This window comes from Erythrolamprus reginae, unplaced genomic scaffold, assembly GCF_031021105.1.
Source record: "Erythrolamprus reginae isolate rEryReg1 unplaced genomic scaffold, rEryReg1.hap1 H_26, whole genome shotgun sequence".
Classification (NCBI taxonomy): domain Eukaryota; kingdom Metazoa; phylum Chordata; class Lepidosauria; order Squamata; family Dipsadidae; genus Erythrolamprus; species Erythrolamprus reginae.
The window spans coordinates 320,818-347,765 of NW_027248480.1; the positions used below are offsets into that span (position 1 = coordinate 320,818).

Sequence of the window (26,948 nt, forward strand, 5' to 3'; positions counted from 1 at the left end):
GACAACCAATTTCACCTGCTGTTGTGCACCTCAACTTAGAAACATAGAAACATAGAAGACTGACGGCAGAAAAAGACCTCATGGTCCATCTAGTCTGCCCTTATACTATTTCCTGTGTTTTATCTTAGGATGGATCTATGTTTATCCCAGGCATGTTTAAATTCAGTTACTGTGGATTTATCAACCACATCTGCTGGAAGTTTGTTCCAAGCATCTACTACTCTTTCAGTAAAATATTTTCTCATGTTGCTTTTGATCATGTTGATTTTGAACTTTGTACAGAACAAAGTATTCGATGAGAATATTTCATTCATTCAGATGTAGGATGTGTTCTTTGAGTGTTCCCTTTATTTTTCTGAGCAGTATATCTATCCATCTATCTTCAGATAAATCTGAATATCTGAAACATAGAAACATAGAAGACTGACGGCAGAAAAAGACCTCATGGTCCATCTAGTCTGCCCTTATACTATTTCCTGTGTTCTATCTTACAATGGATATATGTTTATCCCAGGCATGTTTAAATTCAGTTACTGTGGATTTACCAACCACGTCTGCTGGAAGTTTGTTCCAAGGATCTACTACCCTTTCAGTGAAATAATATTTCCTCACGTTGCTTTTGATCTTTCCCCCAACTAACTTCAGATTGTGTCCCCTTGTTCTTGTGCTCACTTTCCTATTAAAAACACTTCCCTCCTGAACCTTATTTAACCCTTTAACATATTTAAATGTTTTGATCATGTCCCCCCTTTTCCTTCTGTCCTCCAGACTATACAAATTGAGTTCATGAAGTCTTTCCTGATACGTTTTATGCTTAAGACCTTCCACCATTCTTGTAGCCCGTCTTTGGACCTGTTCAATTTTGTCAATATCTTTTTGTAGGTGAGGTCTCCAGAACTGAACACAGTATTCCAAATGTGGTCTCACCAGTGCTCTATATAGCGGGACCACAATCTCCCTCTTCCTGCTTGTTATACCTCTAGCTATGCAGCCAAGCATCCCACTTGCTTTTCCTACCGCCCGACCACACTGCTCACCCATTTTGAGACTGTCAGAAATCACTACCCCTAAATCCTTCTCTTCTGAAGTTTTTGCTAACACAGAACTGCCAATACAATACTCAGATTGAGGATTCCTTTTCCCCAAGTACATTATTTTACATTTGGAAACATTAAACTGCAGTTTCCATTGCTTTGATCATTTATCTAGTAAAGCTAAATAATTTACCATATTACAGATGCCTCCAGGAATATCAACCCTATTGCACACTTTAGAGTCATCGGCAAATAGGCAAACCTTCCCTACCAAACCTTCCCCATGTCACTCACAAACATATTAAAAAGAATAGGACCCAGAACAGACCCTTGTGGCACACCGCTTGTAACCTGTCTCTGCTCAGAATAATCGCCATTAACAATAACTCTCGGATGTCTATGCTTCAGCCAGCTGCCAATCCACTGAACTATTCAAGGATTAAGTCCAATCTTCACTTATGTTTGTATCTGTTGTGTGCTCGTGTGTTGTTGTGGTTGAAGCTGAAGTAGTTGCTGGCAGGAAGGACGTAGCAGATGATTTTATGGGCTACGCTTGTGTTTAAGGTGATGTAGTTCTACGTTTTGTAAACCTAGGATTGCAAGTCTAGTTGCGTAGGGTATTCTGTTATGAGTAGAGGAGTGGAGGGCTCAGAGAAATAGTTGCCTCTATCTAGGATCAAACTCGGTCTTCTGGTTGTGAGGACGAGACCTCCACCTGTAGGCTACCGCATCACTTCTGAACAATCACTACAAGAAGGGTTGTAAATTATGGATCACCTGCCTTCCAATCATTGAAAATAAAATGAAAGATCTCCCACGAAGAACGTCACAAGTGTGCATCAGATAGGGTAGTTCTCGACTTACGACCAGAGGTGGGCTGGTAAGGTGGAATGGTGACATGTGCGCGATTTCACTACCTGCCCAGGTGCAGTAGCAGAATTGCGCTGGGTTCCGCTAGCACTTGGAGCCACGGGGGCAAGCACAGGTCACCGTTCCACCTTGGCAGCCCACCTCTGCTTACGACCACAATGTGAGCGGAATTTCGGTCGTTAAGTAGGTCGGTTGTTAAACAACCTGTGCTCCGTTTTGCGCCATGGTTTTTAAAAGGGTCTCCCTGAAGTCATTAAGTGAGTCCAAGTGTCATTAAACAAATCCAGCTCCCCCCTCCCCAATTGACTCTGCTCATCAGACCTCAGTTGCGAAAGTTGTAAACCACAATCACATTTTTCAGAACCGTAACTTTGAAACAGTCGAATAAAAAGGGTTATAAGTCTACGACTAGCCACACAGCTGGGTGGAGAAGGAAAAAACGCAGAAATTTTAAAAAATACAAGCCTTTTTTTTTTTCACCATCTATTTTATTATCGTCAAACCTAGAGAGATTCTGAGAAATATTTCCTGAGGGGGAAAGGAAAAAAAATACTTTGCCTCCGTTTACCGATATTCTGACGGTGTTTTCTGCTAATTCAGTCTTTTCGACCGTGGTCCCTTTAAGAGGGGTGGACTTCAACTCCCAGAATTCTCCAGGACTGGGGAATTCTAGGAGTTGAAATCCATCCCCCTCTTAAAGGGGCCACGGTTGAGAAATAGCATTTCAATTGCTCCGTCAATTCTGTTAACAACTTGTGTTGTTTGTTCTTCCAATCCTTGACACACTATCTTATTGCAGCTAATTGATGGGATTGGGGAGGGGAGAAGGTGGGGGGCTGGCAACGAGACACCCCCTTTGGCAGCCATTTTCTTCTTCCTCGTTTCCTGTTGAGCCTCAATGGGGGGAGGGGAGACACCGGAAGCTATTCCCTTCCTTTTGACCACCAGGAGCATCTAGAAAGCAGCGAAGGTCCTGTTCTCTCCCCTACCCCCCATCCATTCATGGATAACAGGTTCGCCCTTCCAGATTAAAAGAATCCGTGCTGAATTCCAGCACCGGACGAAACCCCGAGTTCGAGAGATGCTGGCGAGTGGGACAAAACCAGGGACGTTCTTTGGCTAGGAAGACTGGCAGGGTATAAGGAAGGTGGCCAAGACCAGGTCCTTGAGATACGACAGGGTGGGGTTTTTTTGTTTGGCACATGCATTGGCCGTGGTGGATCTGGTCTTGACTGATGAACGAACTGGGCCGAAGCGGAACATGGGTACCGATTCCTGGACCGTCACTGGCCAGGATGGGCCCCGCGGTGGGCACCCTCTGCAGAAAGAGAGACCTATATTGTCCCCTCGTCCACTGTAGGGTAGAGTGGCAACCACACGGAATCCCGGATCAAGATGGCGCCAAGGTGCCCAGCAAGGTGGTAAAAGCCAGAGCTTGGCGCGACAACTCCGCCACGCAACCCTGCATCTCCCGGGCGGCGGGCAATGACGGGTAGCTCAAAGCGGCGCTCTTGACTGAGAGCACCGCTTCCTTCAAGGCTTGGCACAGGGCCGTGCTGGCGGCCCCCACCCTGGCCCGCACAGCCGCCGAAGACGCCAGGCGGGAGACGGTGTCGCCCACGAACACCAGCTTGTGCGCCGTGACAATGACGAATTTACCATGGGGCACGAAGACACGGGGCGGCTGGTGGGCCCCGGCGCTGGCCAAGAGGGCCTCGATGGCCGACAGTAGGGTGCGGTAGTGCGTCTGGCACTGCCCCGTGTAGAACTGCAGCAGCTGGCTGTCCTCCGGGGATGGCGGCACCTAGCAAGGAGAAAGAGAAGGTGGTTAGGACATTTGTGACCTTGGGAACGCCTTGCCACTAGAAATTTTACGTTTCCCACTATTATGCCACCCTCCGAGAGCAGAATTCATTCCAGGGGTCAAAAAGGGTTTTATTCAAAGTATTTCAACGTTGCAGGGAACACAATGTGGTGTCAAAAAAGTCAAGACGGCGGCAGTGACAGTGCGATCGGAGCACGATAGGTTTTTCGGGGGCATCAAAAACAGAGGATCAATTTGAATGGCAATGTTGCTATTGACATTTTGACCTATGATGATGGCATTTTATGATTATGATCATGGTTTATCACTTGTTGTATGCACACTGAGAGTTTATGCATTGGAGACAAATTCCTTGGGCAATAAAGAATTCTATTCTATTCTATTTTATTTTATTCTATTCCATTCCATTCTTTCTATTTATTTCTATTCCTATTTACTATTAAATTCCTATTTCCTCTTCTATTCAATTTTCTAATTCTTATTCCTATTTCTATCCATTTCTATTTCCATTATTTCTATTTCGATTAATGTTTTCAATTCCTATTTTCGATTTGATTCCTATTTTCTTCTGTACTCTATTCTATATTCTAATTCTTATTTCTATCCATTTCTATTTCCATTATTTCTATTTTGATTTCTATATTCCATTTCTTATTCCTATTCATTTCTATTTCCATCATTTCTGTTTAAATTCCTATTTACAATTCCTATTTTCGATTGGATTTCTATTTTCTTTTTCTATTCCATTCCATATTCCATATTCCATTCCACATTGCTATTCCATTCCATGTTTTCTATTCCATTCCTTTCTATTTTGTCACCAAACCCCTGTGGACCCCTCTGTTTGCACAATGTGTTGTGTGGTCAGATACACAATGGTATTCCAATCAGCAGGGTTCAAATTCCAGCTGGGGTGCTTTTTTTAACAGGACTCCTGCAAGGGAAGGGCAGGAGGCAAAGGTCAGTTTCTGATTTTGCAAACATAGCTTTCCATAAACGTCTGGGCTTCTGGCTTTTCAATCCAATACTAATCTCTCCAATGCAAACTAATCAATGCAAGAAACTGTAGTTAACAAAATGCCCGGATTCCTCCTCCTCCTCCTCCTAAACACTGACACCTTTGACATTATTTTTGCCTGCGAAACATGGCTAAACGCATCCCTCCCTGACTCCATCATCATGGAGCACTGTGTTTGGAATACTGTACTGTGTCCAGTTCTGGAGACCACACCTACAAAAAGATATTGACAAAATTGAACGGGTCCAAAGACGGGCTACAAGAATGGTGGAAGGTCTTAAGCATAAAACGTATCAGGAAAGACTTCATGAACTCAATCTGTCTAGTCTGGAGGACAGAAGGAAAAGGGGGGACATGATCGAAACATTTAAAGATGTTAAAGGGTTAAATAAGGTCCAGGAGGGAACTGTTTTTAATAGGAAAGTGAACACAAGAACAAGGGGACACAATCTGAGGTCAGTTGGGGGAAAGATCAAAAGCAACGTGAGAAAATATTATTTTACTGAAAGAGTCGTAGATCCTTGGAACAAACTTCCAGCAGACATGGTAGGTAAATCCACAGGAACTGAATTTAAACATGCCTGGGATAAACATAGATCCATCCTAAGATAAAATACAGAAAACAGTATAAGGGCAGACTAGATGGACCATGAGGTCTTTTTCTGCCGTCAGACTTCTATGTTTCTATGTTTCTATCATAGCAAGAAACTACCTTGTCTTCTGGTCCGACCGTCAAACCCGCAGAGGAAGATTCTACAAAAAGACACTAAACCTAAAAAACATCCAAGTTACGCATGATCTCACCCTTCCTGAAACCATTGTCTGTGAGATTGTCCTTAAATACCACACTTGGCTCCCTACTTTGCTACAGAGCCCCAGACTACAACATCACACATGGGAACAAATTAACCTCCCTGCTAACGTGGGCAGCCTCCTGCCCTTGCCCCCTGACTCTGTGGTTTTGTCATCAAACCTTTAACCTTAGACTGTCCACTGTTGACCTCACCCGGTTCCTTAGAGGTCAGCAAGGGGCGTGCATAAGTGCGCCGGCGTGCTTACCGTCTCCTGTCCAATTGACCCCTCTTATCAGTACCCATCTTAGAAACATAGAAGACTGACGGCAGAAAAAGACCTCCTGGTCCATCTAGTCTGCCTTTATACTATTCCCTGTATTTTATCTTAGGATGGATCTATGTTTATCCCAGGCATGTTTCAATTCAGTGACTGTGGATTTTTCAACCACGTCTGCTGGAAGTTTGTTCCAAGGATCTACCACTCTTTCAAATAATATTTTCTCACGTTGCTTCTGATCTTTCCCCCAACTAACTTCAGATTGTGTCCCCTTGTTCTTGTGTTCACTTTCCTATTAAAAACACTTCTCTCCTGAACCTTATTTAACCCTTTAATATATTTAAATGTTTCGATCATGTCCCCCCTTTTCCTTCTGTCCTCCAGACTATACAGATTGAGTCCATGAAGTCTTTCCTGATACGTTTTATGCTTAAGACCTTCCACCATTCTTGCAGCCCGTCTTTGGACCCGTTCAATTTGATCCATATCTTTTTGTAGGTGAGGTCTCCAGAACTGAACACAGTATTCCAAATGTGGTCTTATATCTTATGTATGTCAACAATTATATCTATGTATACAGTATTACAAATACGTACTTGACAAATAAAAATAAATGAATAGGTGCTGAGACCCTGAGGTCATGAATTCATGTGGGACACAGTGAGAGCGAGCAAAGGGGTTATAAAGTTCAAAGAAGAGATACCATTTCTTCCGTCGGAGTTGCCTCTCCCGAGTCCGTAAGTGTGGGGCTGGCTTCGGGTGTGGCTGCTTTCTGCTGGATTTTATCAGCCCCCTGAGGAGAGGAGAGAAGGGAGAAGAAAGAAAGAAAGGAAGGAAGGAATTTTAAAAAGAAAAGAAAAAAGGAAAGGAAGATAGAAAAGATGAATGGATGGGTGGATGGATGGATGGAATGATAGAAGAAAGGAAGGAAGAAGATGAACAGACGAGGAGGGGAAGGGGGGAGTGGAGAGAGAGAAGAGAAGCAAAGAAGAGTAACAATGAGGAAGGGACAGAAGGAAGGAAATTTAAAAACAAAGGAGAAAAGGAAAGGAAGATAGAAAAAGAAGGAAGAAAAAGGAATGGCGGAAGGGAGAAGGAATGATTTTAAAAATAAAGGGGAAAAGAAAAGAAAATGAAGGAAAAGAAGAAGAAATTTATAAATAAAGGGGGGGAAGGAAAGGAAGATAGAAAAGAAGGAAGGAAGAGGATAGGAACAGGAGATGGAGAGGGGGAAGGGAAGGGGAAGAGAGGAAAGGTAGAGGAGGGGAGGAGAAGCAAAGAAGGGTAACAGTGAGGAACAGAGGGAAGAAAAGAAATTTAAAAATAAAGGGGGAGAAAAGGAAAGGAAGACAGGAAGGAAGGAAGGAAGGAAGGAAGGAAGAAATGAAAAAAGGAATAGGGAGAGGGAAGGAAGGAAATAAGGAATTTTAAAAATAAAGGGGGAGAAAAGGAAGATAGAAAAGATGTAAGGAAGGAAGGAGAATAAAAAAGGAATAGAGAGGAAAGGGGAAGGAAGGAATTTCAAAAACAAAGAGAAAGAAAATGAAAGGAAGATTAAAAAAAAGGAAGGAAGGAAGGAATTTTAAAAATAAAGGGGAAAAGAAAAGGAAGGAAGGGAGGGAGAGTGGAAGATGAGAAAATAAAGAAACGGAAGAGGAAAGGCCAAAAGAAAGAACAACAAGCACATTTATTTGCTGAGTCTCATAAATGACACAGAATGTTAGAATACAATTCAGAAATACTTTCGGGAAAAACACAAGCGACAACCAACCACGATGAATTTAGATCACCGCATGGACCAGCAAGTCCTGCATTGCTTCTGATCTGGGGTGGTGCTGGTGGTACCGACCTTCCCGTCCATTCTTCGTCCGTCTATCCAGCCTGTCATTTTCGGCCTCACCACTCAACTCTGCGAATCTGTGCTGACATTCTCCACCCATCTTCAGTTAATTTACGTGGGGAACCTCTCTCGCCCCCCCCCCACTTTTCCCTCCCCCAACCCTCCCCCGACGCCTTTCACAATCCGATGCGATTCCCCCAAACTCTGTCCAGTGTCTCAGTTCAAGCAGAATTTTGTGTGTACAAAACTGTGTGTCTCTACCGGGTCGGGATTGGCGGTTTTGCAATCCTCCCCCTCGGGCCATCAAGTCCGTTGAAACCCTAATTTGGATTTTAGGTATGCAGTATTCTTTCGCCCGCTAAACATTTTCGGCTAGCTGGGACAAGCAAAAAAATGGATCCTTTTTGTGTTTCGAACGACAATTCTTTTCTGTCCCCTCCAGCCCAATGCACGCTGGGATTCAGAACGTGCCGAATTTCACCGAAAAATGCAATTACTGTATATACTGTATAAAGTTTCGCATTTGTACCATTACTGTAGGCTGTGGGAAAAAATGTGGTGCATTGTTTTCTGGGCAACCCTCATACAACAGGACCTGAAAAAAGTGACACGTTCTGTTTTTCAAAACTAGGACCAGGTGACCCCAATTCAGGTGTTTTGCCAACCGATTCATACTTATGACCAACGCCGTTTCCCCCTTTCTGCGATCTTTCAACAAGCAAAATGAAAAACAGATTCCGTTAACAAGCGTCTGACTAACCTATCCACTTTGATGATTCACTTAACAATTGGGACAAGAAAGGTGGTAAAACAGAGGCAAAACTCCCTTCACGCTGCTTCACTTAAAGACGGAGTTTTTATTTATAGAAACATAGAAGACTGATGGCAGAAAAAGACCTCATGGTCCATCTAGTCTGCCCTTATACTATTTTCTGTATTTTATCTTACAATGGATATATGTTTATCCCAGGCATGTTTAAATTCAGTTACTGTGGATTTATCTACCACGTCTGCTGGAAGTTTGTTCCAAGGATCTACTACTCTTTCAGTAAAATAATATTTTCCCATGTTGCTTTTGATCTTTCCCCCAACTAACTTCAGATTGTGTCCCCTTGTTCTTGTGTTCACTGTCCTATTAAAAACACTTCCCTCCTGGACCTTATTTAACCCTTTAACATATTTAAATGTTTTGATCATGCCCCCCCCTTTTCCTGATTTATTTATTGGATTTGTATGCCGCCCCTCTCTGCAGACTCGGGCGGCTAACAACAATAATAAAAACAGCATGTAACAATCCAATACTAAGACAACTAAAAAACCCGTTATTATAAAACCAAACATACATACAGACATACCATGCATAACATTGTAAAGGCCTAGGGGGAAAGAATATCTCAGTACCCCCATGCCTGGCGGCAGAGGTGGGTTTTAAGAAGCTTACGAAAGGCGAGGAGGGTGAAGGCAATTCTAATCTCTGGGGGGAGTTGGTTCCAGAGGGCCGGGGCTGCCACAGAGAAGGCTCTTCCCCTGGGTCCCACCAAACGACATTGTTTAGTCGACGGGACCCGGAGAAGGCCCACTCTGTGGGACCTAATCAGTCGCTGGGATTCGTGCAGCAGAAGGCGGTCCCGGAGATAATCTAGTCCGGTGCCATGAAGGGATTTATAGGTCATAACCAACACTTTGAATTGTGACCGGAAACTGATCGGCAACCAATGCAGATTGCGGAGTGTTGGTGTAACATGGGCATATTTGGGAAAGCCCATGATTGCTCTCGCAGCTCCACTATGGTTGTAAGTTGAGGATAGCGGTGTGTTTCAAATTCCGTTGCTACCAGTTCGCTATTGGCATGTGCAGAAATTCCGTCACCGGGAGTTAAAACCTAACAAAGCACAATAAACGATTTTCACTCAAAGGAAAAAAGCAGGCATTGTTTCGAGGAATCCCGCTTTTAAAATTTACAATGGCTCGGGCGGATCGGTGTCGGGTTCGAGACAAAGCACGTTCCCCCAACCGCATTGTGCTCGAGCGAGTTTCACACGCCAGCGTTCTAATCCGAATATCTTGGGTTAATGTTCACCTTTCTCTGTAGGGAGGCGATGAGAGTATGGAACTTATTCTGAGGCAGAGAGCGCGTTTACAACAATGAGGAAATTAAACCGGATTTCACAAAAAAATGTCCAATGTGCTTGGAAAGCCTGTTCGTTTTTCTTAATTTAATCAACACGCAAATTTAAGGGGTAATCTCACATTCGAATAATGTTTTCTTTTTTGGCCTGTGGCAAGGGAGAGAATTTTGAAGGAGCCTTTGCCATTCTGAAGAAGCAAAAACTACAATCTTTCAAAAGGTATAGGCAGAGGAGGTCGAAAAAGTCAAAATGGCCACAGAAAATGGCAGGATGGAAACCTTGCCCCTCTCAGTGTGCGGCCTCTGCAAAGACAGTGGGGCCTGTATAGTCTTTAAGCTACCACTGCAATTGAGCCCATTAGGTCTCACAGAGTTGGCCTTCTCCGTGTCCCGTCAACTAAATAATGTCGTTTGGCGGGACCCAGGGGAAGAGCCTTCTCTGTGGCGGCCCCAACCCTTTGGAACCAACTCCCCCCAGATATTACAGTTGCCCCCACCCTCCCCGCCTTTCGTAAGCTCCTTAAAACCCACCTCTGTCGTCAGGCATGGGGGAATTGAAACTTTCCCTTCCCCCTAGACTTATAAAATTTATGCATGGTATGTCAGTATGTATGATTGGTTTCTTAAATTGGGGTTTTTAAAATTAAGTTAAATGTTAGATTTGTTTACATTGTATTACTATTGTTGTTAGCCAGCCCGAGTCTACGGAGAGGGGCGGCATGCCAATCTGATTAATAAAATAAATAAATAAAATAAATAAGCAAAAGCATTTTAAAGTGAGTCTTTTAAAACCTTTCTTGCTGAGTTGTTAACTCAGTAATAGTGATGGGCGAACCAAACCCGCACAATTCGGGTCTGTACTGAATTTTGCGGTGTTTGGTATGCCGAACACGAATCCGAATTTTTTTCAAACTTTGGGCAATGTTCGGGGTCGTGTTCAGCGTTTGGAGCTTTGACGTCACCGGCAGGTTGCTAAGGACGCCAAGGTGATCACTTCCTGGATTCCATGGAATCCAGGAAGTGATCACCTTGGCGTCCTTAGCAACCTGCCGGTGACGTCAAAGGTCCGCCCCTGGAATCTCTTCGTTCGGGTTCGAGTTCGGTTCGGCCAAATTTTGTGTAAAATTCGACCGAAACTTGCCGAACCTGAACACCGTTGGGTTCGCCCATCACTATGCAAAATCATGCAAGGTGGTGCACATATATGCACGCACGTAGCGACACCCCCCACCCCGAGTCGTCAGGTTGCACACGCAGCGCAACGGTAGACCGGTAAAAGAGAAACCTGCCCCAGAGCCAGTTGCCTCACATGGCCGTGAGAGTGAAAAAATAGAGATCACCCAGTGTTGTCGTGGCCTTGAATGGAAAATCAATCAATCAAAATAGAACTGGAAGGGACCTTGGAGGTCTTCTAGTCCGACCCCCTTGCACAAGCAGATCTTAGACAGTTCTGAACAAACGGCTGTCCAATTTCATGCTCTAGTAATGAAGAAACCACAACTTCATGTGGCAAGCTGTTCCGCTAGCTAATTGTTCTCATTATTAGGAAGCTTCTTTTTAATTCCAAGTTGCTTCTCTCCTTGAGCCAGTGGTGAGATTTGAACCTCTGACCTGCAGATCTACAGTCAGCTTTAGTGGCCTGCAGTACAACACTCTATCTGCTGCGCCACCCTGGCTCTTATCTCGTGCTCCCGCACGTCGTCTCGCATGATTTTGCTTCCTGTACATGCACAGAAGCCAAATCTCACTCTGATGCGTGCGCATGTCCGCCAGGCACCCAGAGCTGCATGCGCAGCTCCATTTCTGCTACCGGAACACCGTTCCCCCCACCCTCAGTCCAAGAAGGAACCCAATACTGCTCTGACCCAGAAAAACCAAAGACCTGGGTCTCTAGTTTGAATACAGGGAGTCCTCGACTTAATGACCGATCACTTAGTGACTGTTGAAAGTACCAATTCTCCCCATGGTCACATGTTGGGCACTGGGCAACCAGGCTGCATTAGTGGCTATTTGCACACAGACACACACACACACACACACGCCCGGCCACAACACCATGACTTACAAACTTTTTTGTGCTCACGGTGAACAAGGAGCCCCCTTAATGATTGTTGTATTCACTGATTAACCTTGTGTTGCAGCCGTCCTTACCTTCAGATGGACATAATCGTACTCGTCCGCGAGACGTATCCCTTCGTATTCGTTGTGGACGTCATCTCTGGCTTGGTCCAGCTGGTCCCCCACCCCGAGCCCCCCCAGCCGGGGTGGAGGAGGAGGCAGCGGACGGTCCTGGATGCTGCCCTTCCGTGCGATGTTGGGCGACGGAGGCGGTAGCTCGCCCGAAAGCCGCTCTTCGCTAGGAAGAGCAGGCAGCGGACGGCGGGACAGACTCTCTGCGGACGGCAGCCGGGGACGAGCAGGGGGTCCCATGTCCCTAAGGTTGAGTCCTTGGAGGGCTCCCTCTAGAGGCGGGGTACCGGGCGTCAGGAGAGGAACGTCGTAAATGGCCCCGTCTTCCTCTGCGTCTTCTTCGTCCTTTCCACCCGCCCGGATGTCTTCGGGCGATTCGTACAAGTTAAGCAAGGCGGAAGCACGGCGTAAATTGGATGGGATGGCATAGATCAGCGGCCCTTCGCTGTTTTCTTCATCCTCCTCCTCCTCCCCCTCTTGCGCCAGGGTTTTCTTGAAGGCGAGGGGCACATCATAAGCCTCGTCCACCTCTGGTGGGGCGCTGGGCTGGGGGGCTACCCGGGCAACTTTTTTGACCCGTGGAGCGGGTGAATCGTATGTGTCCAAAACCACATCGCGGAGCAAGGAGGAGGGTACGTCATAAACCTACGAATGAGGGCAAAAAATAAAGAAGATGTTCCCAAATGAAAGCCTGTTTTGGGGGTCAGGCCTACAGCTAAGCCATAAACTTGTCTTGCGGGCCACGTGCTGGTTGAATCCAGATGTTAACCACAGTTTATGGCTCAGCGCATTTCGAGCCACATATATGGCTGGATCAGGAATGGAGAGCTCAGCATGGATGATAAATGCAGTCACTTTGATTATAAACTGCAGTTTATGGCTTAATCTATTGTTTTGCTTTGGTAGTTTAGTCCAGTGTTTTTCAACCAGTGTGCCATGGCACACTAATGTGCCATGAGACATGATCAGGTGTGCCGTGGGGAAATTAAACATGAGTCCCCAAACTACCATTCCTGCCAGGATATCCCATTTGTGTTCATCAAAACAGGCCCAGGTTTCACACTTAGTGTGTATAAATACATTTAGAAACTATATTATTAACTATATGTATAATACGTACTGTGTTAGAGTGTCAATTTGTGTCATTTTGGTTGGTGGTGTGCCCCAGGATTTTGTAAATGTAAAAAATGTGCCGCGGCTCAAAAAAGGTTGAAAATCACTGGTTTAGTCCATATACCAAGGTTAAAAACAAACCATGGCTCACATTACGTTCAAGATAATGCTTTTCCCCCCCTCAACCTTTTGAAGATGTTGTGAACTTCAATTCCCCAAATTCCCATGTCTGGCTGTAGGGCCTTTGGAATGGTATTTTTAAGCCTTCCCCACTTAAATATGGGTGGACTTCAACTCCCAGAATTCCCATGACTGGTTTTGGGGCCTTTTGGACAGTGTTTTTCAACCTTGGCCCCTTGAAGATATGTCTGGCTGGGGAATTCTGGGGATTGAAGTCCACACGTAGTGAGGTAAAGGAACACTAAGATAGATAAAGGCCTTAATCGATACATTCTCTGCTCTCATCCTTTTTACCCAGCATTTCAATAAAAGATCTATTTATATCCATGGATAGGTGGGGCATATAAGACAAACAAACAAACAAACAAACAAACAAACAAATAAACAAACAAACAATTGCTGCACGAGTCAAAAAAAGGGCTGTGAAAATATTTACTTGCTCCTTACATCCTGGACATAAAGAGTTTCAAATCCTACCCTCAAAACGTCGCTAAAGAGCCCTGCACACCAAGACAACTGGACACAATGTTTTCCCCCAAATGCCATCACTCTGCTAAAGAAATAATTCCCTCAACACTGCCAAACTATTTACTAAGTCTGCACTGCTAATTCTACTAATTATTTCTCATCATTCCTATCACCCATTTCCTCCCACTTACGACTGTATGACTGTAACTTGTTGCTTGTATCCTAAGATTTTTTATTAATATATTAATATTAATTTTATTAATATTGTTTCCAATTGCTTATTACAATCATTAAGTGTTGTACCTCATGATTCTTGACAAATATTTATTATTTAGATTTGTATGCCGCCCCTCTCCGAAGATGTTTTCTTTTGTGTACACTGAGAGCATCTGCACCAAACACAAATTCCTTGTGTGTCCAATCACACTTGGCCAATAAAGAATTCTATTCCATTCCATTCCATTCCTTCTTATTCTATTCTATTCTATTCCATTCCATCTTATTCTATTCTATTCTTTTCCATTCCTTCTTATTCTATTTCATTCCATTCCATTCTTTCTTATTCTATTCTATTCTATTCCATTCCATCTTATTCTATTCTATTCTATTCCTTCTTCCATTCCATTCTATCTCATTCTATTCTATTCCATTCCCTTCCATTCCTTCTTATTCTATTCTATTCCATTCCTTCTTATTCTATTCTATTCCATTCCATTCCATCTTATTCTATTCTATTCTTTTCCATTCCTTCTTATTCTATTTCATTCCATTCCATTCTTTCTTATTCTATTCTATTCTATTCTATTCCTTCTTCCATTCCATTCTATCTTATTCTATTCCATTCCATTCCTTCTTATTCTATTCTATTCTATTCCATTCCATTCCCTTCCATTCCATTCTTTCTTATTCTATTCTATTCCATTCCTTATTCCTTATTCCATTCCTTCTTATTCTATTCTATTCTATTCCATTCCATTCTATTCCTTCTTCCATTCCATTCCATTCCTTCTTTTCTATTCCATTCCATTCCATTCTATTCCTTCTTCCATTCCATTCCAACCTCCCTTGATCTGGATTGTATCCCTCTGCTTGACCAGACTTGGCTTCAGTCTAATCTGGAGTGACAGATGCCCTTTCTGGCTCTGACCGATATCCCCAGCTTCAGAAGACACCCAGGACGCTCCAAAAATTACAGTCTAGTTTTCCTTTTTTAAACCTCCCCAGCTGCCACCTCCGCATTTCTCCATTTAAGGCGAATGTTGGTTTGGCTTGGGAAGGGGGGGGGGGGGAAACGGGGCCCCTTTTGTAGGCAGCTGTCTCCTTTATAAAGGGCTCAGATACAATTACTCTCAGCAGCAGCAGGGCAGGCGTAAAATTTAACCCCCAACAAGTTGCGGCCAGTTGTCGTCACCCCACCCCACTGTTTCCCCTACCCTGGAGGCTTTGCTAGACGCCACCGGGCGCACTGGCCGATGGCAACTGGCACCGAGATCAAATGTGCCCCCTCCACCCAGCTGAGGTTTCGACGCCCAGGTCAGATTTAGAATAGAAACCAGCTGGCCAATCAGTGGGTCAGGGGCAATAACATAGGACATAGAAAAGGTAATAAAATAAAATCATAAAATGAGAGAAATGAAAATAACATAAAATAGTAAAGGAAAATAAAGCAGATTTGGAATAATAAGGAGTCAGGATAATTTAAAAATGGACTAGAGAATAATAAAAATGGACCAGGGGAATCCTAATAAAATGAAGCAAAATAAATTAGTAGAATAGAATAATAAAATAATAAATAAAAAAGTGAAATAATGAAATAGTGAAATCAAATCAAATAACAGTACAGTAAATAAAAATAATGAAATAATAAAATACATGGGTAAAGTAAGCTGAAATAGAATAAGCTAAAATAAAAATAACAATAATAAAACAAAACTAAAATTAAAAAAATAGAATAAAATAAATATATAATATAAAATAAAAAGAATAGAGGTAAAATAAGTTAATAGAATAGAATAATAAAATAATAAATAAAAACGTAAAATAATGAAATAGTGAAATCAAATCAAATAACAGTACAGTAGTAAATAAAAATAATGAAATAATAAAATAGACGAGTAAAGTAAGCTGAAATAGAATAACCTACAATAAAAATAACAATAATAAAACAAAAATAAAAAATAGAATAAAATAAATATATAATATAAAATAAAAAGAATAGAAGAATAAAATAAAAAGAATAAAAGAATAAAACAAAACATTAAAATAAAATAAAATATAAAATAAAATAAAAATAAATAATGACAATGCTAGCCCTGCCATCTGGGTATACAATATAGGTAGTTCTTGACTCACAACCAATTATTTAGTGACTATTTGAAGAGACTTAGTAGCTTTTCACACTTAAACCGTTGCCAGAGCCCCACAACCACGTAATCTAGAAACCATACACTCGGCACCTGACTCATACTTACGACGGTTACAGTATCCCGGGGTCACGTGAGCCCCTATGGGGACCTTATGACAAGCAAAGTCAATGTGGAAATCAGCCTCACTTAACAACCGGGTTACTAACTTAACAACGGAAGCGATTCACCAAACAGCTGTGACAAGAAAAGGCCCAAAGAGACCCACAGCCATCTTTCTGGCTTCTTCTCTCAAAATACCTCCACGGAGTCTTCTTCTTTTCTGGTGCCCCGAGGAACCCTATAGATCCCCTCCGGAGGCAACGGGCAGGGCCTTGCAGGTGGTGGTATTTCATAGACCTGAATCAGAAGAAAAAGACAAGGAGAAACCAAAAATCAGGGTTCTGAGAGAAGGAGCAAATCCCTGGGAGCTTCAAACCGTATCTCAGATAGTTCGCCCAACATTGGAGAATTCATGGTTTGGTGTGGTGGAGGAAACCCATCCTATCCCCTCCCAGTGGACCTCAAAAGCAAGGGGGTTCTGGAGTAAACATCTTAGAAGATCCAAGGGTTCCTCCCCCACAGCAGCAGTGGGTTGCACCCGGTACAGGCTACAATATAGTGCGCCCATGTGAGAATCAGCTTCTGCACATGCGCCGTAAGTGAACTCTCATGTGAGAACACTGGCGTGCAAGATTTTGAGACATTTCGCTTATTTCCAGTGGTTTTTTACTTCCGCGCATGCACAGAAGCAAAGAAATCACCGAAAATTGGTGAAATCCCACGCGCACGAGCATCCTTGTGTGTGATTTCGCTTACGGCGCATGCACAGAAGCCAAATCTCATGCCGACACGCCCACGGCTCACCTCCTGTTCTTCTTTCCTTTGATCTCTTCTTCTCCATCCATCCATGGATCCATCTGAGATCTTTCCCATGAGAAGACCTTCCTTCTTGGGGACCTGGTACACCTCTGGGTTATGACTTTGGTGAGACCCTGACTCCAGGAGGACCTTCACTCGGTTGGCGGGCACGATCCCTTGCTGGCCATGCAAAGAACAGAGGTGCCAGCCCTCCAGGCCAGTCCCTTCTGGCTGGAGAAGGACCATGAGGTCACCCTTGTGGAAGGAGAGTTCGTCTGGACATTCGGCCGTGTTGTCGTACAGAGCACGACACAACTGTGCCTGTGGAGACGAAAAACACGGTTGATACTCAGGGCTCAAGTCATGCTTTCCAAAGCCTGGGAAGAATTCTAAGACTACAACTCCCAGAATTCCTAGATGACAACTTCCAGAATTCCAAGACCACAACTCCCAGAATTCCTAGATAACTCCCAGAATTCCAAGACTACAACTCCCAGAATTCCTAGGCCACAACTCCCAGAAAAACTAAATAACTTCCAGAATTCCAAACCACCACGCGCAAAGTGCTTCAACAACTCCCAGAATTCCTAGATAACTCTCAGAATTCCCAAACCACAACTCCCAGAATTCCCAGACTACCACTCCCAGAATTCCCACACTACAACTCCCAGAGTTCCTAGCTCACTTGTGGCTGGTTAGTTATCCATAACTAAGATGATAGAATGTCTTTATTTTGCAATACAAGTTGGGACGACTGTAAGTTTTAATGTTTATCAATGTACAAGCATCTCCCCTGCTATAACAGGTAGTCCTTGTTTAGCGACTGTCTCGCTCAGCGACCGTTTGCAGTCGCGACCGGGTTGAAAAACGGAACTTTGCAACCAGCTCTTGCATTTACGACCACTGCAGGTCTGCAAAGCGGAAAAAAAGCTAAACTCAGATTGTGAAATCATGTTTCGCTTAGCAACCGACACAGTTGCCCAATAATGGTCGCTAAATGAGGACTGCCTGTATATTAAAAATGCCCTAGGCTTCTTTGCTAAATTTCTACATGGGGGAGGGGACATTTTTTAAAAAAAATATGCATGAGAAAGATTATTATACCACTGGACAAAGTTACACAGTTAGTTCTTACAACTACAGCTCCCATCATGCCCAGCTATTCAATTTTTTTCCAACTGTCTCCTGGGCGGTCATTCCATCATCCTGTTCCTCAGGGAACCTTGGCATTGCTGGTTGAAACAGCTTTGGAAACAACGGATTGAGAAAGCCCCCAGGCCAAAAGGACTGCAAATTTGTTCTCCCTGCATGTAGAAAACTAGTGCCTCAGGGACAATGTTAGCTCTTCCCTGGCAGGGAGTTTTGAACAGGCCTTAATCCAGCCGTTTTCCCTTCCCTGATAGTCTGAATAGGCTCCAGGCCCACTAGGGGTGGACCCTGGCTTTCTTTAAGACTACACTGATAAACGGCATTTTTAAAATCCATGCTTGAATTCCTCTGAAAAATAGAGGCAAAAAGACTGGGAAATTTGTCCCAAAATTGGGAACAGGATGAACCAAAACAAGTTCCGGCATTGCTCGCGTCCCCATTTATAAACAATCGCTGAGTTTTGCAAGCAAAACTTGGGTTTTTTTAAAAAAAAACCCCAAAAACTTAGTTTTCAAACATTTCCTGGACTAATCAGCAATATAGATAGTCCTCAACTTACAACAGTTCGCTTATGACCGTTTACAACGGGATGGATCCTTTTTCACTCTTTATGCAGCATTCCCGCCCCCCTCCCCCGGTCACGTGATTTACATTCGGACGCTTGGCTTATGATGGCCACAGTGTCCTCGGATCACGTCATCCCTTTTGTGACCAGCTGACGAGCAACGTCAACAGGGAAGACAGATTCAGTTAAACAACCGTTGTCGCTTACTTAATTCATTTAACAACCGTGGCAAGAGAAGTCATAAAATGAGGTGAATCTCATTTTAAAAATGTCTCACTTAGCAACATAAATCAATTGTGGTCGTTAAGTCGAGGATTACCTGTAGTGGGGCCACGTCATAGAAACCCAGAAAATGAATGTCAGAAAAAGACCTTCTTTGACCATCGAGTGTGTCTTTTTAACTGAGGTTTTTAAAAAATTTCTTTTAATTAATAAATTTATTAGGCTTTAATTATTGATGGCCCCGTAAATGGTCCTTCTAAAAATGTTTATTTTATTATCTTTTGCAAAAATTAAAAAATCAGCATAGGCAGTTGCCGACTTGTTTAGTGACCGTTCGAAGTTATGGTGGCATTGCAAAAAAGTGACAGCTTTTTTTTTGCATTTATTATTTTATTTTATTTATTTATTTGGTTTATTTGATTTTTATGCCGCCTTTCTCCTTAGACTCAGGTGGCTTACAACATGTTAGCAATAGCACTTTTTAACAGAGCCAGCCTATTGCCCCCACAATCCGGGTCCTCATTTACGACTGTTTTACGACGCAATCAGAATTCAGATATTTGGCAACTGTCTCGTATATACGACGGTTGCAGTGTGGGCCTGGTGATCCCCTTTTGCGACCGTCCCACAGGCAATGTCCGTGGGGATGACAGTGCCACTTACTTAACAATGGCATTGATTCATTTAACAACCGTGGCAAGATAGGTCATTAAAAAGGGAGCAAAAATCACCAATGTCTCGCTTAGCAGCAGAAATTCTGGCTCCATTGTGGCTGTAAGTTGAGGACCAGCTGTAATTTCCTTTCTTTCCCTCCCGGTTTTTGCTTCCAGAGTCCTGCAAACTCTGTAATACTGTAATCAGGTTAAAATATAATATACATCTCGAGCAATCGTCTTTTAATTTTTAAAATCTTTTTGATGGGGTGATAGCAGCCAAGATGTTGACAGTAACTTGGCAGACAAGGAAAGAAAGCGAAATCACCAATCTGGGTGTTTGACAAATAAAATTTAGCCAGAAATGATCTCATTTGAGGGAGTTTAAGACATGGCCCTTTAACCAGAAAGCGCAAGGTCGATAAATTTCAGCCAAAATTTTACATTATTCACAGGAAATATTTCATCATCGATGTAAAATCAAAGCGAGGCCTAACAGGGGAGCCCTCTCTAAGCGTGAGAAGGGATTCCTAAACCCATAAGCCACTCAATTTCTCTTCGGAGGCAGTCTTACTTACTTACTTACTTACTTACTTACTTACTTACTTACTTACTTACTTACTTACTTACTTACTTACTTACTTACTTACATATTTATTTATTGGATTTGTATGCCGCCCCTCTCCGAAGACTCGGGGCGGCTAACAACAATAATAAGACAGCATATAATAATAATCCAATACTAAAAACGATTAAAAACCCATTATTATAAAAACCAAACATACATACAGACATACCATGCATAAAATTGTAACAGCCTAGGGGGAAAGAGTATCTCAGTTCCCCTATGCCTGACAGCAGAGGTGGGTTTTAAGTAGCTTACGAAAGGCAAGGAGGGTGGGGGCAATTCTAATCTCTGGGGGGAGTTGTTTCCAGAGGGCCGGGGCCGCCACAGAGAAGGCTCTTCCCCTGGGCCCCGCCAAGCGGCATTGTTTAGTTGATGGGACCTGGAGAAGATCCACTCTGTGGGACCTAACTGGTCGCTGGGATTCGTGCAGCAGAAGGCGGTCCCTGAGATAATCTGGTCCGGTGCCATGAAGGGCTTTATAGGTCATAACCAACACTCAACTTATGACCGCAGTGGAGCCCAATGTTTCTGTTGCTAAGCGAGACACTTGTGGAGTGAGTTTTACAACAGTTGTTAAGTGAATCCGTGCAACTGTTCAATTAGTAACACGGTTGTTAAGCGAATCGGGCTTCCCCGTTGACTGCTTGACGGGAGGTTGCAAGAGGGGATCACATGACTCCCCACACGGCCGCTGCAAGCGTCATTTTGATCATATGGCCAGGGGGACGACTTAGGGGAAGTAAGTATGCAAAAAGGTCGTAAGTGGCATTTTTTTCAGCGCCGGTGTAACTTCGAACGGTCACTAAACAAACCAAGTCATGCACTGCCTGTATTTGAGCCAGCACACACAAAAAGTGCTTTTCTAGAGACGCAGCTTGAAAAAGCAAATCTCAAAATTTTTTACCTGGATTTTAAAAAAAAAATCACTCTCAGGTAGAACAGGAGCTGCTAAGCAAGTGCTGATTTCTTTTTAGGGGAAATGAAAAGTATTTTGATTTGCAAAAGTAATTCAAGGAAGCTTTGAGTTTTATCTCTCCCACTCCCAACCCCCCCAAAACCCTTTTTCTGCGCCCCTCTTTCTCAACCCAAGTCAACAATACATCAAAGCCTTCACGGCTACTTATCATCAGTTTGCAAATAATCAGGAGGCCCAAATAACCTTGGAAAGCAAATCTTTTCACTAAGGTCAAAATTGTTCTCAATCCAGTTTTATTACAAGCTATGGTCAGGATAACCTTTTTCTTTTTCTTTCTTTCTTTCTTTCTTTCTCTCTCTTTCCTGATTCTCCTTCCTTCCCCTTCCTTTTTTCTTATTTTCTTTTTCCTTCCTTCCTTCTTTTTTCTTTCTTTCTTTCTTTATATTCCTTTCTTGTCCCATTCATTCCTTTCCTTTTTTCTTTCCTTTTTCTTTCTATTTTTTCTTCCTTTCTCTTGCTCATTCCATTCTCTTTCTATATTCCTTTGACATTGCTCTTTCCTTTCATTCTTTTTTCCTTTCTTTCTTTCCTTCCCTCCCTTCATCCTTTCTTTCTTGATTCTTTATTTCTTTCTCCCTTCCTCCCTTTTTCTTCCTTGCTTTCCCTTTCTCCCCCTCCTCCCTCTTTCTTTTTAACTTTCTTTCTTTCTTCTTTTCTTCCCTCTCTCTACCTCGCTCTCCTTTCCTCTTTCTTTTTAATTTTCTTTCTGTCTTTTTCTTTCTTTCTTTCTCTTTCTCCCCCTCCTCCCTCTTTCTTTTTAATTTTCTTCCTTCCTTCCTTCCTTTTTTCCCCTTTCTCCCCCCCCGCCCTCCTTTCCTCTCTTTCTTTTTCTTTTTAATTTTCTTTCTGTCTTTTTCTTCCTCTTTCCCTTTCTCCCCCTCCTCCCATTTTCTTTTTAATTTTCTTCCTTCCTTCCTTTTTTCCCCTTTCTTCCCCCCCGCCCTCCTTTCCTCTCTTTCTTTTTCTTTTTAATTTTCTTTCTGTCTTTTTCTTCCTTTCTTTCCCTTTCTCCCCTCCTCCCTCTTTCTTTTTAATTTTCTTCCTTCCTTCCTTTCCCCCCTCTTTCTCCCCCCACCCTCCTTTCCTCTCTTTCTTTTTAATTTTCTTTCTGTCTTTTTCTTCCTTGCTTTCCCTTCCTCCCCTTCCTCCCTCTTTCTTTTTAATTTTCTTCCTTCCTTTTTTCCCTCTTTCTCCCCCTCACCCTCCTTTCCTCTCCTTTCCTCTTTCTTTTTCTTTTTAATTTTCTTTCTTCCTTTTTCTTCCTTGCTTTCCCTTCCCCCTCCTTCCCTCCCTCCCTCCTTCCCTCTCTTTTTTTCTCTCTCCTACTTACACTTGCAGACATGTTGCGCCTTCAACATCAAACAAAGCGACCAGAAGACCTGAACAGCCTCCAGGAACCAGAATAATACCTTAATATATTAAGACTCTTCAAAAAATAAAGCCAGTCTTTAGAAGCATTCTCCTCTTCTCCTCTAGTACGTTGTGTTGTGCCGTTGTGCCCGGAGGGAGAACAACAACAGAAAAAAAAGATTCCTGAGAAATTTAAAATTGATTTTTCCTCATCTTAAAACAAGCCAACAAACCACGAACATAGAAGCTATGTAACCTTGACAAAATGACTGTTCCAATGCAAAGCAGCGGTGGAAATTTCTAAATAAATTCAGGGGTTCCTATGTATAATAACATATGTATATATATATATATATATTTGTGTGCAGCGAATGTGGTTTCCTTAGAAGTTCGTCCAGTTGCAATTTGAAATTCCCTATATTCCCAGTAGTTTTTCTGAGGTTTTCCAAATTTCTGGGTCAGCAAAATCACGCCGGGAAAGCGATTGGAGAAACTCTGATTGCTTCCAGACCGAAAGAAAGACAAGAATGCAACAAGCTGGAACAGAGATTTGTGAAGCGAGCAGAAAGTGGAAAAACAGCCTAAAGACATTTAAGGGACTTTTTTCCCCCAAACGCCTTGTTTGAAAAACTGAAATAAAGAGGAGAGCCAGATTTTTTTTTTTTTTTGCAATGTCATGGAATCCAAACAAAAATAAAATCAGAAGTTTCCTATTGGCAAACAGAACGGGCCCAAACAATCGAGGGAATCAACCTCCGCAAACTTTTCCTCTTAAATCCAGAATTTTTATTTTTATTTTTTTTAAAAAAAAATCCTTCAAAAATATTCAGCGAGTTTTCTTTTTTTCCTGAGAACAAGCCACATGGACCGGCGGCGTTATGGTTCATATTTTGCCATTATTATTATTTATTTATTTTCTCCGCTTCTCTGCTTCTTTAAGTACCGAGTCAAGCTTTCACCCGATGCCGAAAAGGCCTGGCATCGATCCAGTTCCAAAATAAAAATTGAAAAAAAGATCCAAGTCGCTTACAAATCTGACACGTCTCTCAAACGAGGATTGGCGAAAGTAACTCCAGGAATTTTGAGGCATGTCCAAATACACGTAATCTTTCTAGAGAAGCCAGCTTCTGGCTCCCTCCAAAAGGCGAGGTTCGGATCCAGGTTAAATTCTGATTTTGAGAGCGGTTTCCACCTCCTCCAAATCTTCCAAAAATGTCAAGGATGGGCCAGATAATCTTGTTTTCATTCTCCCAATAGAACCACAGGCGGAAAAATCTCCAAGTCAGCAGGGAGATATTGCGAAAATTGCAAGATAGGCTCCTTTTGTTGGGCCAAATATTTATTTCAGAGTGACAGGCGGAGGAGGCAGGGTTGAGTTGCGGGCAGATCCCCCCCCCCCCCCAAATTTCTTAAAAAGTTATGGAAGGGACCCAAGTTCCCAGGCCAAAGGTGGCAGCAAGCATTTCCATTCAGGCCAGTTGGTGTCTCCTGCTGTGTGCCACTCGGTCACCTGCTGAGGCCAAAATACAAAGAGTCATTGTAAGGATTGGATTCCAGCCTTAACTTAAAGAAAGTTAACCTCTCCTCTTCCTCTCTTCCCTTCCTTTGAGTCAAGCCCAAAGAGAGATTTCTTGCATTCTGGAGGAAGATTATGGTAATATAAAAAACCTTGTTTTTCCTCCCTCCCTCCCTTCCACTTTCCCTCCTCCCTCCCTTTTTTCGTTCCTTCCCTTCTTTCTTCCTCTTTTCCTTCCCTCCTTCCTTCCTCTCATTCCCATCTCCTTCCTTCCTTTTCCCTCTCCCTTCTCTGCTTTTTTGTCCTTCCTACTTCCTTCTTTTCCTCCTTCTTCCTTCCTTCCTTATCTTTTCTTCCTTTCCTCATTCTTTCCTTTTTTCTTCCTATTTTCTTTCTTTCTTTTCCTTTCTCTCCCTCCAACTTTCTCTCTCTCTTCCTTCCTTCCTTTCTCCTTCCCTCCCCTTTCTTTCTCTTTCTTTTGCCCGTCTCCCTCTCTTCTCTCTCTCTCTCTCTCTTCTTTATCTCCCTCCCTCCCTCCCCTTTCTTTCTTTTTCTTCCCCCTCCCTCTCTTCTTTCTCTCTCTCTTTTCTTTCTCTCCCTCCGTCGGCTACCTTCACAGCCATTTCTCAAAAGTTGTTTCCCCCCATCCTTCCACCGCCCCGGCGGAGAGTTCAGCGGGGACCCCCCTCCCAAGCCGAGCATCCCCCCCCCACACCCCTACCACCCACCGACCCCACCAGCCCAGCTGCCTTTCGCCTCTCCCGGCTATCCACAGCCAGCATCCCGACTCAGCAAATCCACCCCTCCGGCCAGGGAGGCTCCCTCCCCCTCGCTCGGCCATCCCGACGCGTGGCTGGCTGCCTCCCGCCTGGGGGAAAGCGGGTGCGATCGCCGGGTGGGACCCCCACCCGAAATAAAAACCACGCGCAAAAAAAGAGCCCGGCATCCTGGGGAGATGCAGAGAGGAGATGCTCCCGACGGGGCAGAAACGGGGGTGGGTGGGAATCAAAGCTGGGGGACCCATCCCCCCCTAAACCCTCCCTGCTCTTCCCTCCCCCTCCCCACAATCCAGGTCAAATGGGGGGGGGGGGCAGATGCTTACTTGGCTGGCGCTGCCGACGCGCCCCCCTCGCCGGCGCCCTCCTCGCCCTCCAAGTCGGCTGCTTCAACCTCTTCTGCGCCGGCGCTTCTCCTCCTCCTCCTCCCCTTGCAGAGGGGGGGGGGCTTTGCCCCTTGGAGGTCCCCCCTCCCTTCTTCTCTCCCCCGGCTCCTGGTCGCCCCCTCCCCAAGCCAAGAGCCCTTCCCTTTCTCTCCTCCTCCTCCCCCACCGGCTTTGCAGCGCCCAGGGGGCGGAGAAAGAGGGCAGGCAGGGGGTCTGGCCGGCGCCCAAGCCCCCCTCTCCCCCCCCCCTTCGACACCCCTAGCGCCTCTTCCCTCAGGGCACACACACACGTCCCTGCTTGTCGCCTCCCTCCCTGACAACTCCCGGGTCCTAGACAGCCTCTCTGCCGTCCAGGGTTTGGGGAAAAGGGGGGAGAGGGAGAGAAAGGCCAACGACCCCCTTCCCGCCAGTTGGAGGGTCTTCAGGACTAGCGCCCCGCGGGCAGCCGGAGGGAAAGTACGGCAGATCCCCCCCCCCTTCGGGAAAGCATGGGGTGGGTGGGGGCAGTTCTCCGAGGGGCTTCATTCCTGATCCACGCGACGTGCCCATCCACCCCCGGGGTAGATTCGAGGGGTCGGGGAGGGGGGGTGTCTTCTGGATTGGGGGGTTATTCCGACTCGTGGGGGTTTCCAAGTGGGGGGGCAGAGGGGGTAAAAAAAGGGGGGAGAAGGGGGGAAAGGAAGGGAGGGAGGGAGGAGATAGGAATAAGGGGAGGAAGGAAAGAAGGGAGGGAGGATGAGGAGAAAGAAGAAAAGAGAAGGAAAAAAGGCAGGAAGGAGATAGGAACGAGGGGGAAGAAGGAAAAATGAGAAGGGAGGTGGGAGGGGGATGAGAAGGCAGGAAGGAAGGAAGGAGAAATGAGAAGGAAGGAAGGAGAAGGAAAGAAGGCAGGAAGGAACAAGAGGAACAAGGAGAAAGAAGGAAAGAATGAGGAAGGGAGGAGATAACAATAAGGGCAAGGGAGGAAAGAAGGGGAAGGAAGAAAAGGGAGAAGGAAAGAAGGCAGGAACAAGGAGAAAGAAAGAGAAGGAAAGATAGGAAGGGGGAATGAGAAGGAAAGAAGGAGAGGAATGAGGGGAAGAAAAAAAGAAGGAGATGTGAATGGTGGAGAAAGAAAGGAAAAGAAAGAAAGAAAGAAAGAGAAAGAAAGAAAGAGAAAGAAAGAAAGAAAACACTTTTAGAAGAATGCATCTTGTCCAAGTCACTCCATTCTCCCAACCCCAAACTGGGATTTTAAATTGAGTCTTGAAAACCACCTCCTCCCTTTAGTATCTCTACCAACCAGCAGGTCGCTATCCAACTGGTACACTGGCCCCTCCATCCATCACCTTGACCCACCTTGACTCTTTTATCATACACCACAATGTAAAATCACAGCTGACTGGGGAATTCTGGGAGCTGAAGTCCCACAGCTCTTAAAGATTTGGACACACCTGTCCTGTAGATGCAAGCAGTGTGGCCTTTTGCAATTGACCAATGAAAAAGTTGCCAATGGTCAGATTTTCCTTTTGATAGGCTGTTCCAAGTGCCAATAAGCCCTGGAAACCTCGCCTCCAGCTGGTTCACCTCAAACCCTTCAATTTATTTATTTATTTATTTATTTATTCTTTGTCCAATATACAATACATATGGAAGAGAATAGACATTAAGTAATATATATAACGATAGAAAGTAAAAAGAAGAGAAGTAGATGGGAGGGAGAGAATATATGTGATATAAGAGATAAG

At 44.1% G+C, this 26,948-nt stretch overlaps 1 protein-coding gene across 3 annotated transcripts; it reads right to left on the minus strand.

Annotated features, from left to right (window-relative positions):
* Positions 1-2,370: 2,370 nt before the first annotated feature.
* On the minus strand, positions 2,371-26,649 carry LOC139155520 (embryonal Fyn-associated substrate-like). 3 transcript variants are annotated; one of them, XM_070730680.1, is made up of 7 exons: positions 26,560-26,649; positions 22,524-24,056; positions 17,007-17,321; positions 16,401-16,499; positions 11,938-12,621; positions 6,522-6,611; positions 2,371-3,708 (listed from the first exon to the last, which is right to left on the minus strand). In XM_070730680.1, the coding sequence occupies exons 2-7, from the start codon at positions 22,533-22,535 to the stop codon at positions 3,295-3,297; spliced, it is 1,614 nt and encodes a 537-aa protein (XP_070586781.1). In that variant the 5' UTR covers positions 22,536-24,056; positions 26,560-26,649; the 3' UTR covers positions 2,371-3,294. The 3 variants fall into 3 exon arrangements, with proteins under 3 accessions (XP_070586781.1, XP_070586783.1, XP_070586780.1); XM_070730682.1 differs by lacking the exon at positions 26,560-26,649 and adding an exon at positions 25,162-25,234 and having other exon boundaries at positions 22,603-24,056; XM_070730679.1 differs by lacking the exon at positions 26,560-26,649 and adding an exon at positions 25,162-25,234.
* Between the last annotated feature and the right edge of the window lie 299 nt (positions 26,650-26,948).

Coding starts and splice junctions, on each gene's coding strand:
- LOC139155520 (XM_070730680.1), bottom strand. Junction 12,622..16,400: donor AAGAAGAAGACTCCGTGGAG/GTATTTTGAGAG, acceptor CCTCATTCGTAG/GTTTATGACGTACCCTCCTC. Junction 3,709..6,521: donor CAACTCCGACGGAAGAAATG/GTATCTCTTCTT, acceptor TCTCCTTGCTAG/GTGCCGCCATCCCCGGAGGA.